Source organism: Tamandua tetradactyla, chromosome 16 (genome assembly GCF_023851605.1).
Source record: "Tamandua tetradactyla isolate mTamTet1 chromosome 16, mTamTet1.pri, whole genome shotgun sequence".
In the NCBI taxonomy this organism is placed as follows: Eukaryota; Metazoa; Chordata; class Mammalia; order Pilosa; family Myrmecophagidae; genus Tamandua; species Tamandua tetradactyla.
In genome coordinates this window covers 67,052,509-67,080,092 of record NC_135342.1, presented here as the reverse complement: position 1 = coordinate 67,080,092, position 27,584 = coordinate 67,052,509, and the positions used below count along the sequence as shown (strand labels likewise).

General features: G+C 37.8%; 1 protein-coding gene across 8 annotated transcripts in view; it reads right to left on the bottom strand.

The window, feature by feature from the left end:
- Positions 1-27,584, bottom strand: part of PHLPP2 (PH domain and leucine rich repeat protein phosphatase 2) — a 126,402-nt gene that overhangs the window by 86,929 nt on the left and 11,889 nt on the right. For all 8 annotated transcript variants that reach the window (XM_077132929.1, XM_077132930.1, XM_077132931.1 and 5 more), the window contains one exon: positions 16,542-16,675. In XM_077132929.1, the coding sequence (XP_076989044.1) occupies positions 16,542-16,675 (134 nt within the window). The remainder of the gene's footprint in view (positions 1-16,541; positions 16,676-27,584) is intronic.

Sequence of the window (27,584 nt, the reverse complement as noted above, 5' to 3'; positions counted from 1 at the left end):
GGGAATGGACACACAGCGTACCCCAGTCTGGACTGGCTAGACTGACTGCGAGACTCTGCTATGGTGAGATTCCTGAGTGGCGCGCGCTTCCCTGAGCCGCGGCAGCTGGCTGCTGGAGCTCCTCCCTCTCTCCTTCCCGGGCCAGCAGAGAGTCTCAAAGAGGCAAGTTTCCCAAGCCGCGGCGGCCGGCGCCCCTCTTTTGCGGGCGGCTTCCTGGACCGGCTACAAGTCTCGGATCAGAAGGCTACCCAAGCCGTGGTGGCCAGCAACCAGCACCCCTCCCCCGCAGGCGGCATCCTGGTCCGCTGGCGAGTTCCCCAGGCCGCGGCGGCCAGCGACCGGTGCCCCTCCCCCACAGGCGGCTTTCTGGTCCGGTGGCGAGTTCCCCGGGCCGTGGCAGCCAGCGACCTGCACCCCTCCAGGGAGAGGAGGGAATTTCCGACAGTGGCAGGGACTGGGTCCAACCAAACACCAATGGGGCATTAATAAAGGAGCCAAAGGGTCCCCTCAAGCCGCGGTGGCTGGTGGCCCCAACACGCGCGGCCCCCTAGACCAACTGAGAGAATTGGATCGGAAATCCCCAGGCCGCGGAGAACGGTGACCGGGGGATCCCTTCCAAACACGTGAGACAAACATGTGCCACGAGAGCCACCTACTGGGCAGGATAAGAAAAACAGAACCCAGAGATTTCACAGAAAAATCTTTCAACCTGTTGGGTCCAACACCCAGGGAAATCTAACTAAATGCCCAGACGCCAGCAGAAGATAACGGATCACGCTCAGAAAACTGAAAATATGGCCCAGTCAAAGAAACAAACCAATAGTTCAAATGAGATACAGGAGCTGAAACAACTAATGCTGAATATACGAACAGAAATGGAAAACCTCTTCAAAAACGAAATCGATAAATTGAGGGAGGACATGAAGAAGACATGGACTGAACATAAAGAAGAAATAGAAAAACTGAAAAAACAAATCACAGAGCTTATGGGAGTGAAGGATAAAGTAGAAAAGATGGAAAAAACAATGGATACCTACAATGATATATTTAAAGAGACAGAAGATAGAATTAGTGATTTGGAGGATACAACATCTGAATTCCAAAAAGAAACAGAAACTATCGGGAAAAGAATGGAAAAATTCGAACAGGGTATCAGGGAATTCAAGAACAATATGAATCGCACAAACATACGTGTTGTGGGTGTCCCAGAAGGAGAAGAGAAGGGAAAAGGAGGAGAAAAACTAATGGAAGAAATTATCACTGAAAATTTCCCAACTCTTATGAAAGACCTAAAATTACAGATCCAAGAAGTGCAGCACACCCCAAAGAGATTAGACCCAAATAGGCGTTCCCCAAGACACTTATTAGTTAGAATGTCAGAGGTCAAAGAGAAAGAGAGGATCTTGAAAGCAGCGAGAGAGAAGCAATTCATCACATACAAGGGAAACCCAATAAGACTATGTGTAGATTTCTCAGCAGAAACCATGGAAGCTAGAAGACAGTGGGATGATATATTTAAGTTACTAAAAGAGAAAAACTGCCAACCAAGACTCCTATATCCAGCAAAATTGTCCTTCAAAAATGAGGGAGAAATTAAAACATTCTCAGACAAAAAGTCACTGAGAGAATTTGTGACCAAGAGACCAGCTCTGCAAGAAATACTAAAGGGAGCACTAGAGTCAGATACAAAAAGACAGAAGAGAGAGATATGGAAAAGAGTGTAGAAAGAAGGAAAATCAGATGTGATATATATAATACAAAAGGCAAAATGTTAGAGGAAAATATTATCCAAACAGTAATAACACTAAATGTTAATGGACTGAATTCCCCAATCAAAAGACATAGACTGGCAGAATGGATTAAAAAACAGGATCCTTCCATATGCTGTCTACAGGAAACACATCTTAGACCCAAAGATAAACATAGGTTGAAAGTGAAAGGTTGGGAAAAGATATTTCATGCAGATAACAACCAGAAAAGAGCAGGAGTGGCTATACTAATATCCAACAAATTAGACTTCAAATGTAAAACAGTTAAAAGAGACAAAGAAGGACACTATATACTAATAAAAGGAACAATTAAACAAGAAGACTCACCTGGGACAGAACAGTCTCTTCAATAAATGGTGCCTAGAGAACTGGATATCCATATGCAAAAGAATGAAAGAAGACTCATATCTCACACTCTATACAAAAGTTAACTCAAAATGGATCAAAGATCTAAACATTAGGTCTAAGACCATAAAACAGTTAGAGGAAAATGTAGGGAGATATCTTATGAAACTTACAATTGGAGGCGGTTTTATGGACCTTAAACCTAAAGCAAGAGCACTGAAAAAGGAAATAAATAAATGGGAGCTCCTCAAAATTAAACACTTTTGTGCATCAAAGAACTTCATCAAGAAAGTAGAAAGACACCCTACACAATGGGAGACAATATTTGGAAATGACATATCAGATAAAGGTCTAGTATCCAGAATTTATAAAGAGATTGTTCAACTCAACAACAGAAAGACAGCCGACCCAATTACAAAATGGGAAAAAGACTTGAACAGACACCTACCAGAAGAGGAAATACAAATGGCCAAAAGACACATGAAGAGATGCTCAATGTCCCTGGCCATTAGAGAAATGCAAATCAAAACCACAATGAGATATCATCTCACACCCACCAGAATGGCCATTATCAACAAAACAGAAAATGACAAGTGCTGGAGAGGATGCGGAGAAAGAGGCACACTTATCCACTGTTGGTGGGAATGTCAAATGGTGCAACCACTGTGGAAGGCAGTTTGGCGGTTCCTCAAAAAGCTGAATACAGAATTGCCATACGACCCAGCAATACCATTGCTAGGTATCTACTCAAAGGACTTAAGGGCAAAGACACAAACGGACATTTGCACACCAATGTTTATAGCAGCGTTATTTACAATTGCAAAGAGATGGAAACAGCCAAAATGTCCATCAACAGAAGAATGGCTAAACAAACTGTGGTATATACATACGATGGAATATTATGCAGCTTTAAGACAAGATAAACTTATGAGGCATGTAATAACATGGATGGACCTAGAGAATATTATGCTGAGTGAGTCCAGCCAAAAACTAAAGGACAAATACTGTATGGTCCCACTGATGTGAACGGACATTCGAGAATAAACTTGAAATATGTCATTGGTAACAGAGTCCAGCAGGAGTTAGAAACAGGGTAAGATAATGGGTAATTGGAGCTGAAGGGATACAGACTGTACAACAGGACTAGATACAAAAACTCAAAAATGGACAGCACAATAATACCTATTGTAAAGTAATCATGTTAAAACACTGAATGAAGCTGCATCTGAGATATAGGGTTTTTTTGTTGTTGTTATTTACTATCATTACTACTTTTATTTCATCTCTCTATATTAACATTTTATATCTTTTTCTGTTGTGTTGCTAGTTCCTCTAAACCGATGCAAATGTACTAAGAAACGATGATCATGCATCTATGTGATGATGTTAAGAATTACTGAGTGCATATGTAGAACGGTATGATTTCTAAATGTTGTGCTAATTTCTTTTTTTTATTTTTATTTTTTTTATTTTTTTCTTTCTTTCCGTTAATAAAAAAAATAAAAAATAAAAAATAAAAATAAATAAATTTAGATTGAAATGCTGGTGATCAATAAGAGGGAGGGGTGAGGGGTATGGTATGTATGAATTTTTTCTGTTTTCTTTTTATTTCTTTTTCTGAATAGATGCAAATGTTCCACGAAATGATCATGATGATGAATATGCAACTATGTGATGATACTGTGAATTACTGATTATATATGTAGAATGGAATGATCAAAAGTTAAGAATGTTTGCCTTTGGTGTTTTTGGTATCTTAAAAAAAATTTAAAAATTAATAAAAAAAAGACTTTGTCAAAAAAGGTGAAGAGGCAGCCAACTCAATGGGAGAAAATATTTGGAAACCACATATCAGATAAAAGCTTGATATCCTCTGTACATAAAGAAATCATTCAACTCAACAACAAAAGAACAACCCAATTATAAAATGGGCAAAATATATGAAAAGGCATTTTTCCAAAGAGCAAATACAAATGGTTAAAAAGCACAGGAAGAGATGCTCATCTTCACTAGCTATAAGGGAAATGTAAATCAAGACTACAGTGAGAAATCACTTGACACCTATAAGAATGCCAGCTATTAAATAAACAGACAACTATAAATGTTAGAGAGAATATGGAGAAATTGGAACACTCATTCATTGCTGGTGGGAATGCATAATTGTACAGCTGCTATGGAAGACAGACTGGCAATTCTTCAGAAAACTAAATATCAAGTTTACCTATGACCCAGCAATACCAACACTGGGTGTAGGCCCAGAAGAGCTGAAAACAGTGACATACATGTACAGATATTTACACACTTATGGTCATAGAAGCATATTTACAATTGCCAAATGATGGAAACAATCCAAGCGCCCGTCAACAAACAAGTGGAAATACAAAATGTGGTATACACACACACACACACACACACACACACACAATGGAATATTATGCAGCAGTAAGACAAAATGAGGTCGTGAAGCATATGAGAGCATGGATAAACTTTGAGGACATAATGCTGAATGAAATAAGCTAAACACAAAAGGATAGATACTCTATGATTTTGCTATTATGACTATGGTAAAGGTAAACTCAGAGGCTGAAAATGCAGAAAATAGGGGACCTAGTGGTACGTAACAGTTAGAAATGGGTAAACTCAATGAGGTTGGACTTAAATACATGGGACTGAAAAGAAGTGAAGGTAGTTCATTACTGGGGTTATAAGTCACATTGTCATACTGAAGGTGAATAGGACTGAAAGAGGTTGTATAGTCATATGAAACACAGGTTAACAATACAAGTATAAATATTATAAATAAGTTCTTACACAAATATTTCAAAGATTTGATCTTGTACAAAGAGTCAACAATAGAGGGGTAGTGGAGAAAACCTAACATTGCACACTATGGTGTATAGTTAACAGAATACATCACTACTACCACAGCAATTGCTGGGGTAAATAATTAGGGATTGGGTTTCAAGTGCTAAGGGGAGGTTTAGATTTGATATTTGGTGAGACTGGGTTTTTATCTTTAATTGAAGCCTGGTCTCTTTTTCAGAGCTGCAGAGCTCCAGCTTTGAGTCTTAGGTGTCTTACAGGTGGAGAGACCAAGTTATACATCTATAGCACAGAATCTCAAAACCTAGAAATAACATTTATAGCTCTGGACTAATATGACTACTATAAGAACTTATAATCTAGGTCCCAATTTTCTTAAAAGTATTTTCTAAAAGAGACCATATGATATTTGTTCTTTTGTTTCTGGCTTATTTTGGAGCTACTCAATGTCCCCAAGGTTCATTCACTTCGTTGCATGCCTCACAACTTAGTTCCATTTTGTAGCCACAAAATATTCCATCATATGTACACCTCACAGTTCACCATTCTGCTTCTCAGTTATTGTACCCTTTGGCCTTTCTCCATCTACTGGACATCATGGATAATGTTCAAATAATTAATGTCTAAAAGTGCCCTCACTTTATTTGTACAATCATCAGCACTATCAATTTTACAGTTTTCATTGGTTCAAAGAGACAAAGAACTGAAGGCCTTTAATACTGTATGCCTTAATGTAATGCCTGGATATATCCCAGAATATACTAAGCAGAGAATCAGAAAGTATTGAGAAGGCTCCTTGACAGATAGGAGAAAAAATATGGACCTACTAAACCTTACCACCAGGGAAACCCCTAATACTATGTCAAACATTAGGGACATCAAATCAATAGGCCAAGCCCTTGATCTTGAGACTTGCTCTTGTGAAACTTATGTCTGTAGTGGAAAAGCTTAGCCTACCTATAGGTGTGCCTAAGAGTCATCCCCATAAGACCTCTTTTTTTTTTTTATAACATTTTTATTGTATAGTATAACATATATACAAAGCAAAGAAATAAGAAAGCAATAGTTTTCAAAGCACTCTTCAAAAGGTGGTTACAGGACAGATCCTAGAGTTTGTCATGGGCTACCATATGATCCTCTCATATTTTTCCTTCAAGCTGCTCTAGAATATATGAGGCTAGAGGACCCAAATACTTTTTATCATCACAAGTGACTTTTTTTTCCTTCTTTCTTTGTGAACAATAACATATATACAAAAAGGCTATAAATTTCCAAGCACAGCACCACAATTAGTTGTAGAACGTATTTCAGACTTTGGAATGGGTTACAATTTCCCAATTTTAGGTTTTTACTTCTAGCTGCTCTAAAATACTGGAGATTAAAAGAGATATCAATTTAATGATTCAGCATTCATATTCATTTGTTAAATCATATCTTCTCTGCATAATTCTATCATCATCTTTAATCTTTCCATACCTCTCTTTGGGGTTGATTGGGCTATGGCAATTCTAAATTTTTGATATTGGAAGAGTCTGTCACTAATATGGCATAGGGAGATGCAATTATCTGATGTTCCGGAGAGGCTGGGCTAGATTTCAGGACTTATCTGGACCAGGTTGTAGATTTCTGGAATGTTACATTTGGACCAGGTTATAGGTTTCTGGAAAGTTACTCTAGTGCCTAGAACCCTTGTGGAATCTCATATAATGCCCTCAGTGCTCTTTAGGATTGGCTGGAATGGTCTTGGTTGGGGGTTGGCAGATTGCGATAGGTAGCATGGTCTAACTAAAGCTTGCCTAAGAGCAACCTCTGGTCTAACTAAAGCTTGCCTAAGAGCAACCTCCAGAGTAGCCTCTCAACTCTATTTGAACTCTCTTTGCCACTGTTACTTTATTAATTACACATCTTTTTACTCTTTCAGTCAGGATGGAATTGTTGATCCCACAGTGCCAGGTCTAGATTCATCCCTGGGAGTCCTCTCCCACGTCGCCAGGGAGACTTTCACCCCTGGATGCCTGAATGTCATGTCCCACGTAGTGGGGGAGGGCAATGATTTCACTTGCAGATTTAGGCTTAGAGAGACTGAGGCCACATCTGAACAACAGAGGTCCTCCAGAAATAACTCTTAGGGTGCCTACAGGTAGTCTAAGCTTCCCTGCTACCTCCATAAGCTTCACAAGAGCAAGCCTCATGATCGAGGGCATGGCCTATTGATCTGGGTATCCCTAAGGTTTGACACAGTATCAGGGGATTCCTTGATGGTAAGGTTCAATAGTTCCATAGCCTTTTTCCCCTCCCTCAGGGAACTTTGCCAATACTTTTTGATTAACTGCTTAATATATTCTAGGATGTTCCCAGGCATTACAATAATCTATACAGGATTAAAGGACCTCTTTCTTATTCTGTGCTTCCCATGTTTCAGTTGTTCAAATGAGCTATACAGATGGGTTGAATTAGATTATGCTCTACAGAAAATTTCAGTTTCAGATCAAATTAACTTTTCTTCCATTAGGCTCAAAGAGTATGTGTGGTTCTAAAATAGAGACACTGGGAAGACCTCTTTTGTTGCCCAGATGTAGCCTAACTCCAAGCCCAACTCTGCAAATGAAATCATTGCCCACCCCACGATGTGGGACATGAAATCCAGGGGTGAAAGTCTTCCTGACGGTGTGGAAGATGACTCTAAGGGATGAGTCTGGCCCTGGCACCATGGGATCAACAATGTCATCCTGATGAAAAGGAAAAAAAGAAGTGGAACAAATAAGGTATCAGTGGCCAAGAGAGTTCAAATAGAGTTGACAGGCTACTCTAGAGGTTGCTCTTATGCAAACTTCAGTAGATATTGCTACCTATCACAAATTGCCAAACTCCAACCAAAACCATTAAACCCACTCCTAAAAAACACCTAGGGCAATAGATAAGATTCTACAAAAGTTCCATTCTGAAGGATAACTTTCCCAAACAAACAATCAAAAGAAACCAACAGAAACAAACAACAAAAAAAATTTCAACAAATGGTGCTGCAATAACAGGATACTCACATGGAAAAGGGATGAAATGTGACCCCACCCTATAGTATAAAAAAAAAAACAGAAGAAGAAAAAAAACTGGGTCACTGGATTTTTCTCCATCACATGTTCTGGGGACATTGTTACGTTTGAAACAAACATTTCAAGGTGTTAGTGACTCTATAATGATGTCATCAGGTCCCCCAAGAAGATAAAAGATTGGAAAGAATCAGAGGCACTAAACATGGTCTAGTATAATTGGGGGAATTTACACCTTCTGGCCTTGAGGCTTTCTCCTTTTTCACTGCTTGTCTTTTTCAAAATGAACTAGATAATGGCTACTTTAGGCTCTTCTCCCAAGCTTTAAGTATTTTTGGTCCAACACTGGGTAATCCCTTGCCCTACAAAAAGGACTGATGCAAAGGGAAGGTGTCTCACATATGTAAAAGTCGGTACCATGAATTCCTGAGAATCTACTGGCTGCTTGAAGTCAGAGGCCAGGTATAAGGTCAGTGGAGTAAAAACAACACCGTATTACTATCATAGTCTTTAAGTTAATGTCCAACATGAACAAAAGAACACAGCCAGTCAATCATTCACTATTGACTATTGGTTCTGATAATAAATGCAGTATAAACGTGGGGGAAAAAAGAAACTACCCATCCCAGTCACTACAGACTGACCTGAGCAGAGTGCTCTTCTTCACAGTTTATCCATACACTGAGTTTAAAGAACAGCTCCAAGCCAAAGTACAGGGGCCTCCTTGATCCTCTGCACACGTGTCCTGTCTTGGGCACGTACATGTGGCCCTAGGAATTCCCCCATTTATGTGAATATGAATATGTTTCCTCTTCCCTAGGAAACAGTTTTCCTCAGGGTCTCTGACACTGCAGTGTAATGTGCTATAGCCAGCATTTGTCCCAGGCAGTAATGATGTGACTGATCTTCCACAGCATTTAGTAGGAGAGCTCTGCGAGCTGCCTTGTACATACAAAGTCAGGTTCTGGGACAGCGAGCAACCTCAGGCCACCACCAGACAGACTGGGGCAGACATATATGTTCATAGTGTATGCGTGAGGGTTACTCTGGCCTTCCAGAATCAAGACCAGGAATCCACACTGGGAGCATGGGCTGGCTGAGGTAGAGGAACATCCAGCTTTTGAGTCACAAGATCCTACTACTTTTTTTTTTTTTTAACTTTTTAAATTGCATAGTATAACATATGTACAAAGCAAAGAAATAAAAAAGCAATAGTTTTCAAAGCACTCTTCAAAAAGTGGTTACAGGACTGGCCCCAGAGTGTGTCATGGGCTATCATACGATCTTCTCATATTTTTCCTTCCAGCTGCTCCAGAATATAGGAGGCTAGAAGGTTTAAATACTATTTTTATCATCACAATAAACTTTTTTTCTTCTTTTTTTGTGAACAGTAACATATGTACAAAATAGCTATAAATTTTCAAAGCACAGCACCACAATTAGCTGTAGAAAGTATTTCAGACTTTGGCATGGGTTACAATTTCCCAATTTTAGGTTTTTACTTCTAGCTGCTCTAAAATACTGGAGTCTAAAAGAGATAGCAAATTTAATGATTCAGCATTCATATTCATTTGTTAAATCCTATCTTCTCTGTATAATTCCACCATCACCTTTAATCCTTCCATACCTCTCTTTGGAGTTTTATCGGCTATGGCAATTCTAAATTTTTGATATTGGAAGGGTCTGTCACTAATATGGTGTAGGGAGATGGAATTAACTATCTGATATTCCAGAGAGGCTGGGCTAGATTTCAGGACTTATCTGGACCACGGACCCATCTGGAGGTTGTAGATTTCTGGAAAGTTACTCTAGTGCCTAGAACCCTTGTGGAATCTTATATATTGTCTTCAGTGCTCTTTAGGATTGGCTGGAATGGTTATGGTTGGGGGTTGGCAGATTTTGATAGGTTGCGAGGTCTAACTGAAGCTTGTGTAAGAGCAACCTCCAGAGTAGCCTCTCGACTATTTGAACTCTTTCCGTCACTGGTACTTTACTAATTACACATCTTTTTCCCCTTTGGTCAGGATGGAATTGTTGATCCCACAGTACCAGGTCTGGATTCATCCCTGGGAGTCATCTCCCAAGTCGCCAGGGACACTTTCACCCCTGGATGTCATGGCCCTTGTAGTGGGGAGGGCAATGATTTCACTTACAGATTTGGGCTTAAAGAGACTGAGGCCACATCTGCACAACAACAGAGGTCCTCCAGAATTAACTCTTGGTCATGCCTATAGGTAATCTAGGTTTCTCCGTTACCTACGTAAGCTTCACAAGACTAAGCCTCATGAACGAGGGCATGGTCTCTTGATCTGGATATCCCTAAGGATTGACACAGTATCAGGGGACTCCCTGATGGTAAGGTTTAATAGCTCCATAGTCTTTCACCCCTCCCTCAGGGAACTTTGCCAACACTTTTTTATTATCTGCAAAACATACTGTAGGATGTTTCTAGGCATTACAATAATCTATACAGGATTAAAGGACCTCTTTCTTATTCTGTGCTTTCTGTGTTTTAGTTGTTCAAACAAGCTATACAGATAGGTTAAATTAGATTACGCACTACAGAAAATTTCAGTTCCAGATCAAATAAACCTTTCTTCCATTGGTCTCAAGAGTATTGTGTGGTTCTAAAATATAGACACTGTCTTCCTTTCCCCTTGTTTTGAATTGCTTTAACACTAACCTGTTCAGCTTCGTTCTCATCTCTAAATATCAGGTAATATATATATATATATATAATATATAACAACCTCTCAAAATCCAGAAATAATAATCACCACTCCGGACGTACTGTGTCTGCTCTAAAAGCTTATAATCTAGGCCTCTGTTTCCTTATAAGTATTTTCTAAAGGTGACCATACCATTGTTGTTCTTTTATTTCTGGCTTATTTTGTCTCACCAAATGTCCCACAAGGTAATTCACATCATTGCATGCCTCACAATATTGTTCCATTTTGTAGCAGCACAACCTTCATTTATAAGTACACACCATCGTTCGCCATTCTACTTCTCCATTAGTGCATCCTTCAGCCACCTGCATTCATTAGGCCTTATGTAGAGGGCCCAAAGACCACAGTCCATCAGCATTCTCAATTTTAGATAATTTCACTGTTCCCAAGAGAGAGAAAACCAATAAACACACCCTTGCCAACTAGTAAATCTAAACCTCTTCTTAACTCTTGTCCCTCACCCCATTATTTACCTCTGCTGTTGCTGTGGTAGTGCTGATGGTTTCCTTTTGAACACAGTTCATAGCATGCAAAAGCAGTTTTCTCCTGTACCCTGGACACTCTTTATACAAGAATCATATCTTTGAAGTAATTCTTACGAGAACTCATTCATATTTCTAGCATGAGTCGGTGGGACATGTCAGTCTATATAACCCCTTTCAATCCTGTTCATCTCCAATACGTAATAGTACTTATGGACCCACTAGCGAATCACCTTCACTCCTATCTATTCCCTTACATTGGAGTTCAACCTTATTAGCTAACGGTTCACCCATCTCTAGCTTCTATGTATCTCTAAGTCCTGTATATTCTGTTTTATAAGCCTCTGATTATGTCTTTTATGCTGGTCATATCTGTCCTTTTGTGTGTGGCTAATTTCACTCAGCATTATGTTCTCAAGGCTCATCCATCTTGTCATGTGCTTCAGGACATCATTCTGTCTTACTGCTGCATAATATTCCATTGTATGTATATACTACATATGTTGATCCACTCGTCTGTTGGCGGGCATTTGTTTTATTTCCATCTTTTGGTGATTGTGAATAATGCTGCTATGAACATCAGCATGCAAATATCTGTTTGGGTCATAGCTTTCAGCTCTTCTGGGTATATACCAAGTAGTGTTATTGCTGGGCCATAGGGCAACTCGGTATTTAGTTTCCTGAAGAACTGCCAAACAGTCTTCCATAGTGGCTACACCATTATACATTCCCACCAGCAGTGCATAAGTGTCCCAGTTTCTCCACATCCTCTCCAACATTTATAGTTTCCTGTTTGCTTAATAATAGCCATTCTTATAGGTGTGAGGTGGTATCTAATTGTAGTCTTGATTTGCATTTCCCTTATAGCCAATGAAAATGAGCATCTCTTCATGATGCTCATTTTCATGAATTGAGTTGTTCTTTTGTTGATGAGTTGTATGATTTCTTTGTATATACAAAAATCAAACCTTTCCCTGATGTGTGATTTCCAAATATTTTCTCCCATTGAGTTGGCTGCCTCTTCACCGTTTTGACAAAGTCTTTTGAGATACAGAAGCATTTGATTTTGAGGAGTTCCTATTTATTTATTTTTTCTTTTGTTGCATGTGCTTTGGGTGTAAAGTTTAGGAAGCTACCTCCTATTACTAGGTCTTGAAGATGTTTCCCCCCTTCTAGAAGCTTTATGGTGCTATTTCTTATATTCAGGTGTTTGATCCACTTTGAATTAATTTTGTCTAGGGTATAAGATAGGGGTCCTCTTTCATACTCTTGGCTATTGATGTCCAGTTCTTCCATGCCCAATTATTGGAAAGACTATTTTGTCCCAGTTCAGAGAATTTGGGGGCCTTGTCAAAAATCAGATGACCAGAGATTTGGTGGTCTATTTTTGCACTCTAAATTCGATTCCATTGGTCAATGCTTTTGTCTTTGTGCCAGCATCATGCTGTTTTGACCACTGCGGCTTTATAATAGGTTTTAAAATCAGAGAGTATTAATCCTCCCACTTCATTCTTTTTCAGGATGGTTTTAACTATTTGGGGTCTCTTTCCCTTCCAGATGAATTTGGTATTTATATTTTCCACATCTTCAAAGTAGGTTGTTGGAATTTTGTTTGGTACTGTGTTGAATCTGTAGATCACTTTGGGGAGAACTGACATCTTAACTATATTTAGAAGATCCTACTGCTTTTAAGTAGCATTTTTTTTTTATTCAGTGTTTGCCAGGTTAATGCAGCTGTCAACTGTTTTGTGGAGCTTTGAGAAAGATGTTTCTACTGATTTTTACTAGTTGTTCAAAGCTTCCATAAGGGGGTTCTGGGGTATATTTTTACCACTTATGGTTGCAACCTATATTAGTCCAAGTAGGCTAAATCACCTATTTTACTACCTACTGTAATGGCTCAATGAACAGGAATTCAATTCAAGCATTCCACTTGCCAAGGGGCCAACTTGGAAACTTAGGCTGATGGTGGCTCTGCTATTTTCAACTATGTTCTAGCCCATAGAAAAGGAAAAAGGCACTGAGAACTTTGCACTATAATGTTTTAGAAACTAGATAAAGAATTCCACTCTATACCACTTGTACTGGATTGAAAGGATTATGTGCCCTAGAAAAGTTCTGATCCAACCTTGTTGGAGCAACCATTTCTTTTAATCACTATTCAGCACTACAGGTTGCAAACTTGATTAGACTATCTCCACAGAGATGAGACTCCACTCATTCCAGGTATGTCTTGATTGGTTTACTGGAATCCTTTAAAAGAGGAAGCATTTTGGAGAGAGCAACAGAGCCACAAGACCCACGAAAGCCACACAGCCAGAGACCTTTGAAGATGATGAAGGAAAATGCCCCTGGGGGAGCTTCATGAAACAAGAAGCCTGGAGAGAAAGCTAGCAGACATCGCCATGTTCACTATGTGCTGCTGACTTGAGAGAAACCTTGAACTTCACTGGCCTTTCTTGAGTGAAGGTAACTTCTTGTTGGTGTCTTAATTTGGACATTTTTATAGACTGGCTTTAATTTAGACATTTTCACAGTATCAGAACTGTAAACTTGCAACTTAATAAATTCCCCCCTTTTAAAAGCTGTTGCATTTCTGGTATATTGCATTCCAGCAGCTAGCAAACTAGAACACCACTGAAAAAGAAAAGTTACCACATGTGCATGCTAACTGCAAGAAAGGTGAGAAATGAAGGGTCATGCAGTCATTTGCCCAATTGCAATTCTATTACTATGAAAAAAGGAAAGAACACACTTTAACAGAGAGATAGCAGTTGTCATACGTTGCTAAACAATATAGCTGAGCTTTGCCTGTTTTTGAACTTTAAATGAATGGAAACCTACTATACGACTCTTTTGTGTCTGTCTTCTTTTATTTGTGTTCCATTTCTTTGGACAAAGTTGTTTTAAGTATAGTATGGTTCACAAAGAAATGCTCTAGTTGAGGGCTACCTGAGCAATCATCTCAGAACTACCATCACATTATCAAATCCCCCCACCCCAACTCTGTTTCCTTTATACTAATAAGGAGTTGAACATTGCCTTTTCATCTCTGTATCTACTCATTTTTCACATAGTCAACCTTAGTGAAATGTTATTTCCACTGCTTTTGTAGTAGATAATGAATTTGCACTGAGCCAGTCACTCCACTCAATTTTCCCAAAGCACTCCCCCTCCAGCATGATTGACAACAGACATTTGCGTAATGGCTGCCTGGGGTACTGGATGTCTAATTTAACAAGAAAACAGAGCAACATCAACTAATTTGAACTTAAGCCCTCATGACTCTAATCTCATTAACACTATATTCTAACTAAGCTAACTTGCCAAAGACTCCCGTTTTTTTTTGCATGGGCAGGTACGCGGAATCGGACCGGGTCACCAGCATAGCAGACAAAAACTCTGACGGCTTAAAGACTCCCTTTTAAATGTTTTGTTCAATTTTTTTTTTTTTTACATGGGCAGGCACCGGGAACCAAACCCAGGTCTCCAGCATGGCAGGCGAAAACTCTGCCGCTGAGCCACCATTGTCTGCTCCTTTTAAATGTCTTTAATACCTACATACCAGTTTGTTGGAGGATACAAATTTTACTCATATACATAACAACTTTCATTCGGTCATTCCCTTTTTCTGTTATTCAGTTTTGATTTAATCATTTTAACATTGATATAAAGCTTATAGCAAATGTGGCAAAATATTAAGGTTGGTGGTCTGAGTATTGGGGGAGGGGGTAGGCTGGAGTTCTTTGTATGGGTTCTGTATCATTTTCTGCATCTTCTCTGTAAGTTTGAGATTTCAAAATAAAAAGTTTAAAGAAAAAAAGTAAAAGTCTCTGTCACTTACTAGTTGTGACTAGTTGAACAAGTTTTTAAAATTCTGTCTGCCTCGGTTTTCTCATGTGTAAAATAGGGCACAATAGTTGCTATCTCATTAGGTACTTCACTCAAAGGGTAAATCATGTAATCTATATGCAAAAAGCAGCACAGAGTAAGCACCCAACAAATGTTACTTAGTAGAAGTATTAGTAGGATATGTCTAATTGGGATGTAATATTCAGAAAGGGTATCTGCATAGTAACATTAGAAAGGATAATTGATTTTAATAATTCTATCTTTATTATTAAAGGGATTGGGTGAACACTCCCCCTCTTTGCATGGGACATGACTCCCAGGGGTGTGGACCTTCCTGGCAACGTGGGACAAAGATCCTGGAATGAGCTGAGACTCAGCATCAAAGGACTGAGAAAAACCCTAGAATGAGCTGAGAATTAACATCAAGAGACTGAGAGAACCTTCTTGACCAAAAGGGGGAAGAGTAAAATGAGACAAAGTGTCAATGGCTGAGAGATTCCAAACAGCATTGAGAGGTTATCCTGGAGGTTATTCTTACGCATTAAGTAGATATCACCTTGTTGTTTAAGATGTAGTGGAGAGGCTGGAGGGAACTGCCTGAAAATGTAGTGCTGTGTTCCAGTAGCCATGTTTCTTGATGATGATTGAACAATGATACAGCTTTTGCAATGAGACTCTGTGAATGTGAAAACCTTATGTCTGATGCTCCTTTTACCTATTATATCAACAGAAGAGTAGAACATATGGAATAAAAATAAATAATAGGGGGAACAAATGTTTAAATAAATTCAGTTTGAAATAGTGGTAAAAGAAAGCGAGGGGTAAGGGGTATGGTATGCATAGTTTTTTTTTTTTCTCTATTATCATTTTATTTCTTTTTCCGTTGTCTTTTGATTTCTTTTTCTAAATCGATGCAAATGTACTAAGAAATGATGAATATGCAACTATGTGATGATATTCAGAATTACTGATTATATATGTAGAATGGAATGATTTCTAAATGTTTTGTTAATTTTTTTAATTAATAAAAAATAATAATAATAAAAAAAAAATAGGGGGAAAAATGCACCAAAAGAGACAGTCAAAAAACCCTAGATTTAAAGACCATTAGTTTCACCAATATAACAGACGTATTCATTAAATGATATGTTATGTATGATAATGACTACCTACTTTCCAAAATTATTAGCTATCTAACTAACTCAACCATCCAGAAGTTCTTGGAATTCAGGAGCTTATTAATTGATTCTGAAGCACCATCTGGCAAAAGTACAAAATGATTCTAAGCTGGCAAAATAAAAAAGCAAAAAGGAGAGATGCTTTGGGTTAATACTTCTATTCTTCCCCTTACTCCATGAGCCCATTTTCGTTTTGTAACTAGATTAGTTTATTGGCCTAAAACTAGCTTCTGAGAAAATATTTTTAAAGAACTGAACGGAAAGAGGCAAACTTGAAAGCACTTAACATATTCACAAAGCTATAGTAAATTCTTACCACCATAAAATCGAATCATACAGCCAAGGTCAGGATTTGCTGCCTCCTCCTGGATGCGCACAGGATCATCAAATCCCAGCTTGGATAAGTAATCATAAACGATCTGAAGAGGTTGTTCACTAGGTTCCAGTCTCCTGCTTACACAATTCAAAAGAAAAATATTTAGTAAAGTAATAAAAATTCTTCATTTAATTTTTAAAATCTTTTAATATACTCTTTATTCCCCCCATGTCCTATTGGGCCATTTCATGTGCACCCCAATAAGCCTCCTTTTTCCTAACAATCAACATTCATCCTCCCCCTCTCCCTAAAACCTCTAAACTGCTTTCTACAACTGAGAATTTGCTATTTTTCAGTCATCTCTTATATCATAATTTTTGTCCTTATGTGTCTTATTTTACTGGGCATAATATTTTCAAGGTTCTTCCACGTTACAGCATGTCTTATCCCATTATATACGTAACACAGTTTGTTTATCCATTCATTTGTTGAGGGACACTTGGGTTGCTTTCAGCTTCTAGCTACAGTGAATGATGCCACTATAAACACTAATATACAAGTATATGTTTGTGACCCTTCGGGATATATATTTATAAGTGGGATTACTGGGTCATATGCTAATCCAATATTAAAATTTTTGAGGAACAGTGTTCTAGTTTGCTAGCTGCTGGAATGCAACATGCCAGAGACGGATTGGCTTTTAATAAAAGGGGATTTATTTTGTTGGTTCTTCAGAGGAAAGGCAGCTAACTTTCCACTTAGGTTCTTTCTTATGTGGAAGGCACAAGATGGTCTCTGCTGGTCTTCTCTCCAGGCCCCTGGGTTCCAACAACTTTCCCCGGGGTGACTTCTTTCTGCATCTCCAAAGGCCTGGGCTGAGCTGCAAGTGCTGAGATGAGGAATGCTGAGCTGCTTAGCAGTGCTACATTGCAATCTTCCATTTAGGCACCAGCCAATTAAGTCAAACGCCACTCATTGCAGCAGACATGCCTCCTAGCTGAATGCAGATGTAATTGGCAACAGATGAGGTTCACACACCATTGGCTTATGTCTGCAGCAACAAGACTAGGTATGCTCACCTGGCCAAGCTGACAACTGAATCTAACTAACACAAGCAGTCATATTGCTTCCCGGCGGTTGTGGCTGTACCATTTTATATTCCTACCAACAATGTACTAGAGTCCAATTTCTCTGCATCCTCTCCAACACTTGCTAATTTCCATTTTTTAAAATAATAGCCATCGGGTGGGCCACAGTGGCTCAGCAGGTAAGGATGCTTGCCTGCCATGCCCGAGGACCCGGGTTCGATTCCCGGTGCTTGCCCATGTATTAAAAAAAAAACATTAAAATTTTAAAAATTAATTAATTAATTAAATAAAATAATAGCCATCCATGTGGATAGGAAGTAGTATCTCACTTTGGAAATGAAGGTTTTAATTTGCATTTTTCTAATGGCTAATGATGCCAAATAACACTTCATGAATTTATTAGCCATTTTTCTATCTCCTTTGTAGAAACGTCTCTTCAAGTTATTTATTTATTCTTTGAGGACCTTAAAGAGTTTTTGTTCTTAAGGATTAGATCTACTGATATTTATTGAATTAGAAACTAAATTTAAGAATTTCCAAATATTTATTTATTTAAACGCAACAATAATAAAGCCACCATATATTAACATATATAAGTTTTTTAAAAACATTTTCCAAAACAAATTTGGGTGGATTATTTGGTATTTCTTCAAGGCCTTTTTTTTTTTTTTCCAATTTTGCTTCTTGGTTGTGCCGGTTTGGAAGGATTTATGTACCTAAGAAAAGCCATGTTTTAATCCTAATCAATCTTGTGGGAGGGAACAACTGTTTCTCTTAATCCCTATTCAACAGAATAGGTTGGAAACTTGTTCCACGGAGATGTGACTGAATCAACTGTGGATATAAAACTTAATTAGATGAAGATGTGTCTCTATCCATTCTACCTGAGTCTTGATTAGTTTACAGGATCCTGTAAAAGAGGAGATTGTCTTTTGAAAACAATGGGAAAGCCACAGCAGAGCTGAGCAGAGCCAGGAGGCTGAGAGCCAGAAGGCTGAGAGAGCCAGAGTACATCAGCCAGCAACCTTTGGAAATGAAGGAGAATGCCCCTGGGAGAGTTTCAAGAAATAATAGGCCTGAGCGAGGAAGCCAGCAGACGAGGCCATGAGGCCATGTTCGCCATGTGCCTTCCCAGTTGAGAGAGAAATCCTGAACTTCATCGGCCTTCTTGAATCACGGTATCTTTCTTTGGATGTCTTAGATTGAACATTTCTATAGACTTGCTTTAATTGGGGCATTTTCATGGCCTTAGAACTGTAATTTATTAAATTCCCCTTTTTAAAAAGCCATTCCATTTCTGGTATATTGCATTCTGGTAGCTAGCAAACTAGAACATTGGTTTTGTTTCAGATTGGGGAAATAGTCTACCTTTGGATGAATGGATGGATAGACAGAAAGAATGAGTCAACAAATGGGCAAAATGTTAAAACTGGTGCATCTGAGATCTGCTGGAGTAGGCCTATGTTAGAGTTCTCAGTTTGGGGATTTGTATTATTTTTGTAACTGTTCTATAAGTTTGAAAATATTGCAAAATTAAAAGTTCAAAGAAAAAAGGGAATGACACTGATACATTCTACAACATGGATGAACCTTGAAAACAACACATTGGACAAAATCTGTCAGACACAAAAGGACAAATATTGTATGATTTCACTTATATGAAATACCTAGAATAAGCAAATTCAGAGACAGAAAGTAGATTATAGGTTACCAAGTGACAGAGGTAGGGGGGCAATGAGAGTTACTGCTATTTAATAGGTACAGAGTTTTTGTTCTGGATGATGAAAAAGTTTGGGTAATGGATAATGGTGATGGCAGTGCAACACTGTAAATGTAATTAATGCCAATGAATTGTACACTTAAATGGTTAAAATATCAACTTTTATTATATATATATGCATATGTTACCAGAACAAAAAATATTATTCTGGTAAAAAAAATTAATATGGTAAAATAAAAAATTACTGTGTTTTGTGGTTAAAGAACTAATGCTGTTAGCAATAAGATTTAAGTTAAAATAAATCACATGAAATGGGGACACTGCTTTCCTGAATTATATCAATTGCATGAAAAAGATAATTTAGGAGTGGAGATCATACCGATGAGCCATAAATAAATAAATAAAACACATCTAGGGTCCTCCTGACTGTATAGTTCAGACGTTTAACTTCCATAAACTATGAATTAAACTCAGAAGAAACTATGATATGGGAAATGACCAAAGAACTAAAGCTTACAAAGATCAATGAAGTCTAACTTAAAAGAAATGGAAAATAAACTCTGCAGAATAAAAACATCAGTTTCAATTAATCCCTAGCCAAATAAAACCCAAATTCACAAGGTCAGTATTAGGCATTCTCTCAGTACAATGGTAGAAATTTTCTCAGAAGGGTTTATTTTAAGAGGGACTTCTGATAAACTGCATCCTGGAGAGGAAAAGTAACAATGTAATGTGAAGAATAACTGAAGTTGGATTAATTTGAGACCTAGAGAATAATTAAAAGGCTTTCTTCAAATGTCAAGAAGGATTAAACTTGCTCTGTATTGTTTCAAAAGATGGGACTGGGAACAACGGAAAGAAGTTGTAAAGATAGTTGGGACTGAATATGAGATGAGGAAGAGCTCTAATAGTTAGAGATGCCCAACGATGAAAGAATGTTTCTCAAAAGTGCTCAGAGAGAGCTCAAGAGCCATCTGAAGTAGATATTTTAGAAGGTACTACTGAATCAAGGTGGGGCAGATGATCTCTAGGGTCCTTTAGAATTCAAGATTCTATGAGGTATCTAAGACACCTTTAATATAATACAAATTCTGTCTGAACTCTCTTATTACTTTAGGATACAGAGTTCAATGAATTCAGATATCCTAATTCCATATAATGACCACATATTTAGGACCAAGAAATAATCACACTTTCAAACTAAATCTCACTAGCTCAATTTTTCTATTTCTCTCTAAAAAACCCATGAGAAATAGAAAGCTCATTGGTCTTGACATTTTAGTCTACAAAGGCTCTGTATATTTCAAAAATCTCTTTATATATTTCCATCCAAAGAAAGTATTTTCACAGAGGGAGAAGAAAAAAAAAATCAAGAGAACCTCATCATCTATTCTCATTAATTTAGCATAACTGAATAACAACTAATTCCATTTACTCATTAAACTCTTTTGCTAAAGAGGGTGCATGGGGGAGGGAAATGCTATAATCTGCTTACAGCTCAATTTTGTGTTTCAAGTTCCAAAAGTCCAACAGGCTGTTAATTAGCTATTTGTTGAATCTCTCACAAATCAAAAGAAAATTATATTCTGCAACACAGGTGTGGAAGAGAGCAGTGGTGACAATAAAAAGTTCCACTCGCTATTTAAACTACTACTACTGACTCCTTTAAGGAGACAATAAAACTGCTATAATAGTTTGGATGTGCTTTTAATAATTCTAAGAGCTACTGCAGTCCATGAAAATCTGACTATATGTACGTATAGTAATCTCTCCCCAAACCAGCAAACCAATACAGTAATGTTACCAACAATACTTTACAGCTCTTAGCCAAGAGTAGTATCTTTCTAAATTATAGGTATTCTAAAAATTGCCCATGGTTAACATACATGCAAGAAAAGAGTAAATTTCATTCCAAGTATCCATTCTAAATGGGAGGCAAAAAACACTATTAAAATCCAACAAAGGGAACAATAATATATTGTATCAAAAACCATAACAAAACCCAACAGGATTTGCTTAATCAAATTCAGATTAAAACTCAATCCCTGGTAAAGGATGTTTTAAAACTTCAACTTCTGTGTGAAGAGATAAAAGAAGAGATGTTTATTTGGTACAAAATTTGTACTCTGGGTAGTGTATTTCCTAATTTAACTTGTATGGTCAGTTAACAACATAAGTATATGGAATACTGAATAGGGCATGACATTTTGTTGGTTTGTCCAGGTTAGTATGATGCCCTGATAAATCTCAGAGAGATATGGACAGTGAATAAATAAGTATTTAAAAAGTCCCCTTGGGGGAATGGGGAGAAAGGGGGCAATATTCAACTTCCCCATTTGGAGAATTTCTGGTATTTCTAGCAAGCAGTGGGGACAACCAAATCAATAGGCTGAGCCCTCAATCTTGGGGGCTGCCCCTATGAAACGTACCTCTGCAAAGGATAGACAAAGCCTACTTAAAATTAGGCCTAACCTAAGAGTCACCCCCAAGAGAGCCTCTTTTGTTGCTCAGATGTGGCCCCTCTCTCCAGCCAACACAACGAGCAATCTCACCACCCTACCCCTCTCTACGTGGGACATGACTCCCAGGGGTGTGGACCTTCCTGGCAACGTGGGACAGAGATGTTGGAATGAACAGAGACTCAGTATCAAGGGATTGACAAAACCCTAGAATGAGCTGAGACTTAGCATCAAGGGATTGAGAGAACCTTCTCCACCAAAAAGGGGAAGAGGGAAATGAGATAAAGTGTCAATGGCTGAGAGATTCCAAACAGAGTCGAGAGGTTATCCTGGAGACTATTCTTATGCATCAAGTAGACATCACCTTGTTATTCAAGATGTAATGGAAAGGCTGGAGGGAACTGCCTGAAAATGTAGAGCTGTGTTCCAGTAGCCATGTTTCTTGATGATGATTGTATAATCATATAGCTTTCACAATGTGACTGTGTGATTGTGAAAACCTTGTGTCTGATGCTCCTTTTATCTACCTTGTCAACAGACAAGTAGAACATATGGAATAAAAATAAATAATAGGGGGAACAAATGTTAAAATAAATTTAGTTTGAAATGCTAGTGATCAATGAAAGGGAGGGGTAAGGGGTATGGTGTGTAAAATTTTTTTTGTTTTTGTTTTATTTTTCTGTTGTCTTTTTATTTCTTTTTCTGAATTGATGCAAATTTTCTGGGAAATGATCATGATGATGAATATGCAACTATGTGATGATATTGTGAATTGCTGAGTGTATGTGTTGGGAATGTTCATGTTTCTTATAATTTTTTTTAATTAATAAAAAATTTTTTAAAAATAAAATAAATAAAGAAAAAAAATTAGGCCTAAGAGTCACCCCCAGAGAACCTCTTTTATTGCTCAGATGTGGCCTCCCTCTCTAAGCCAACATGACAAGTACATACTGTCCTCCCCCTCTACATGGGGCATGACTCCCTCCCTGGCAAAGTGGGACAGAAATCCCAGGATGATATGGGACCCAGCATCAAGGGATTGAGAAAACCTTCTTGACCAAAAGGGGGATGAGAGAAATGAGACAAAATAAAGTGTCAGTAGCTGAGAGACCTCAAAAAGAGGCGAGAGGTTATCCTGGAGGTTATTCTTACACAATATATAGATATCCCCTTTTTAGTTTATGGTGTATTGGAGTGGCTGGAGGGAAGTACCTGAAACTGTAGAGCTGTGTTCCAGTAGCCATGTTTCTTGAAGATGACTGTATAATGATATATAGCTTTTACATGTTACTTGTGTGATTGTGAAAACCTTTTGTCTGATGCCCCTTTTATCTACAGTATGGACAGATGAGTAAAAAATATGGATAAGAAATAAATAATAGGGGGAACAAAGATTAAAACAGAGTAGATTGAAATATTAGTGGTCCATGAGAAGCGTGGTAAAGGGTATGGCATATGAGTTTTTTCTTTCTTCTTTCTTTTGCTGGACAGATGCAAATGGTCAAAAAAAATAATCATGGTGATGAATGTACAACTATATGATGATATTGTGAGCCATTGACTGTAACCATGTCAAGAATGTTTGTATGTTGTTTTATTTATAAAAATATTTAAAAAAAAAACCTCATTCCCTGGCCACCAGAAAGGCAAAATTTACAAATGTTAAAATCAATAATGCAGATAATAACACTAACAGCAATAATAAGGATACTTCATAAATGTTCATGCCATGTTTTACATATTACAGAGCTATGCTTATTTTGCAAATAAGCAAAACAAGGATCAGACAAATTAGATAACAGACTCACAGTCATACAATTAGTATATAATGACAGCAGAGTTTGAACTTACGTTGGTTTGATTATAAAGTCTAGCTGCTTTTGGGGAAACCACATTATTTTATATGGTTAAAATAACTATGTAAGGCCAAGCCCTGGATTTTGAGGCTTGCTCTTATGAAACTTATTTCTGTGGGGGAGAAGCCAAGACTACCCACAACAAGGCCAAACAGTTGCTTCTAAGAAGGTTTTTTGTTGCTCAGATGCGACCTCTCTCTCTCTAAGCCCAACTCTGCAAGTAGAAAATTGTTGTCCTCCCCTTTACGTGGAACAAGCCATTCACAGGTGAAAATCTCCCTGACAACGTGGGGTGTGTCTCCTGGGGATGAGTCTGGCCTTGGCACCCTGGGATCAACAATGCCTTCCTGACCAAAAGGGGGAAAAGAAATGTATTAAAATAAGCATCAGTGGCCAAGAGAGATCAAACGGAGTCAAGAGGCTGTCATGGAGGCTGCTCTTATGCAAGGTTCAGTCAGTGTTCATTGCCATAGTTTGCTAAACCCCAAACATCACTCCTGTTGACTCTTAAGAATACCTAGGGCTCCAAATGAGACTCCATAAAAGTTTCAAGCACCAGGTTTGCCTTCCTGGGACATATAATTCCCAGATAGAAGAATTTATCTTCCTAGGTCAGATAAATCCTGAAACCCAGAGGCACCAGCCTCTCCAGGATTATCAATTAATTTCATTCCCCTCTTCTTTAGTGTGGATACCCCTTCTCAACATGAAAAAGTCAGAATGGGCATCCCCCAAAGATTCCTATAGATTGAGAGAAAGATTAAAAAAGAAGGAGGGGCGGGCCGCGGTGGCTCAGCGGGCAAAGTGCTTGCCTGCTATGCCGGAGGACCTCGGTTCGATTCCCGGCCCCAGCCCATGTAACAAAAACGGAGAAACAGAATACAATAAAACAAGAAAATGTTTAAAGATGTTTCCCTTTCTTCCTTCCTTCTATCCTTCCTTCCTTCTCTCTGTCTTTCCTTTAAAAAAAAAAAAAAAAAAAAAAAAAAAAAAAAAAAAAAAAAGAAGGAGGAGGTATAACAGAGAAAATGGGATTTGACAAATAAGCATGGCTGCTGAATCACTATATTAATATTCCTTCTAGCCTCCAGTATTTGGGAGCAGCTAGAAGGAAAAACCTGATATGATGGAACAGAAGCCCACAACAAACTCGGGGATCTGTTCTGTAACTACTTGTTGAAGTATGCTTTGAAAATTATTACTTCTTTCTTTGCTTTGTATATATGTTATACTATACAATTAAAACATTTTTTAAAAACTATGTAAAACATGTTTCCTTACACCAAGAAATGTAGCAAGTTACATTTAAAGTTACCATATTTCATTGAGTCTAACACACTATCATTTGAAAGATACTACTTTTTATGCATCATAAGGTAAAAACACTGCCAATTAAACTATGACCTGCCATCAACTATAAGACACACCCTGACTCCAGAAGTAATAAGATGTGGGGAAAAACATTATCTTAAAAAATAGTTTATTTTTATTTCATACATAATGCATAAAATTTTTTTTTAAATAAGACAGAAATACAGAGCACAAAACAACCTGCTTTTCCCCTCCTCAATGGCAATCAGTTCAGCATGTACCCTGAAAAAGGGTTTCTCATTACCCTTTTCATAACATCAAAATATGGTTAATGAAAGTTTATTGACTTGCTAGACGTCATGCAGGGACAGTAAAGAAATTAGAACTTGGGATTCCAAATCCCAAGGATGTTATTTTCTGCTATACACATGCTATTACTTCTCAGCTTATCTTAAAAGGTAGCCTATCAAGCACAGAAATCTCAGTCATTTTTATGATTAAGTATAAATATAAATATATAACCATGAGCCAAAGGGCAATCTATTTTATTCCATATGGTCATGTAACAACTTTTCAGACAGAGGCAATAATTACACTAAATTTCACTAGTGAGTCATATATCACTTAAACAGTTCTATAAAAAAAGGCATACCAAATATTACAATGTAAAGAGCAGCGTGCAGGAGTCAAGACACTTGTGTCCCAACTACAACTCTACCACTAGCCGGTTCTGCTTTAGATCAGACCTCTCTGGGCCCGATGTATACCTCAAAAGAAAGGGAAAAGGTCTCAGTGATTCTCAAATGAATCTTAGGAAAGTTACTGGCTTTTTGTGCAAGACAATTCTTTGTTGTACAGGACTGTCCCACACCCACTGAGGAAATTAAGCTTCTCTGACCCTTGTCCCTCAAATGCCAGTAACTCTCCCTAACCAAAATAACCCTGCTTTCACCCCACCCTATATTACCAAATGGAAAGGGCGGAAAGGGGCGCTAGGTTGGATAGACTTAGTTTCACTACTAGATGATCTCTCTAAGGTTTCTGCAAGTGCTAAACTTCTATAAATAAGCAATCCTTCAATTATACTCAAGTGACAAGCACAAGATTGGAAAAGAGGAAGCAAAGAAGGAAATACAGGATGAATTACAAAGCACATGGGGTAATTTTAGTCCTGATAATTCCATTTCTAGGACCTGGACTAGGGAAGTAATCAGCAATAGAGGGATAAATGGGCAAAGATTCAGTCATCCCAACACTATTTCTAAGAGCTGAATGATGTGAAACAACCCCCAAAAAGATAGCATTTATTAGGTGAGTATATATACTCATCTAATAAAAAAAAATGTCCCATGGGAGGCAATGTAGGCTAAGGAGATGGGATTTGGTGTCTGAAGGCCAGGGTTCAAATTCTAGCTCTATCATTTACAGGCTAAATGACCTTGGGTGAGATGGTTTTATAAGCTTTACTTTCCTTATCTTTACAATGAGGATAGTATTAGTATTTCTCTCACAAGATCATTGTGAGGGTTAAATGAGGTAATCTATATAAATCATAAGCACAGAATATTATTATTTCTTTTTATACTTTTTTGCTTCTCCAATCTTTCTATAATGAATATTTATTATACTTAAGGGGGAAAAAAAGGTTATTTAAAAAATGCCTTAAATTATCAATTATCTTATTAAGGGTTATTCCAATAAAAAGTACCTAATCCTCTAATAAGATCACATCCTAGCAATTAATAATTGAGTAAGAGATCTAAAAAAGAACTTTAAGTAAGCATGATTAAATATTGAAACTGAGTAAGGGAAGCTGTGCAAGCTCCTCTCCTAAAGGGCCTTGACTCAGAACGAAGCCCACCATCTATGCTGAATGATTCAGGCATTCCAACTGCCTGGCAGCTACTAATCTTGAGCAAATTACTGGACCTCTCATAACCTCGATTTTCCTCATTTGAAAAGAGATGATACTATCTCCCTCAGAGCTTTTGTGAGAGTTAAATGAGAAAATGCATATAAAACACTGACTAGTACAAGAGCACAATTAATACTAGCTGAAGTCTAAAATCATCATCATCATCATTCTTTTCTTAAGCTCCTACTCCAGCAATGAAAATATATTCATTCTTTCAAGCCACAGTTCAATAGTGTTTCCATTATTTTCTAATGAATTATATCTTCAAAGAGCTATTTCATTATAAATTATGAAGGCTACATGGTTGAAAAGAGACAACTTTCCATTCTAAGTGCAGTTTAGATTCACAATTACATTTGGCTACTAAACTAACAAATGTAACTAGTAATAGCAGGTCAATTCAAGTAGGGTTTTTCTCCACATTTCTAACAGGAGCATTAGTATACAAATGAGTAAGTCAAACGATGAAATAAGTGAGCTCCGTCAATCACCATTACCCTTCCTACCTAGTGAAAACTGGGTCAGAATCAGTGTTGTGATGTGGAAAAGCCTAAGGATCACCCAGTCTGAGCATTCTGTCATTTACAAATGGATTTAGAAAATATAGTTTGAGCACATTAACTAGTGAACAAGGAAAACATTCAAATGCTAATCTACTTTTTCAGGAATTAGTCCAAATCCTAAAAGGAACACA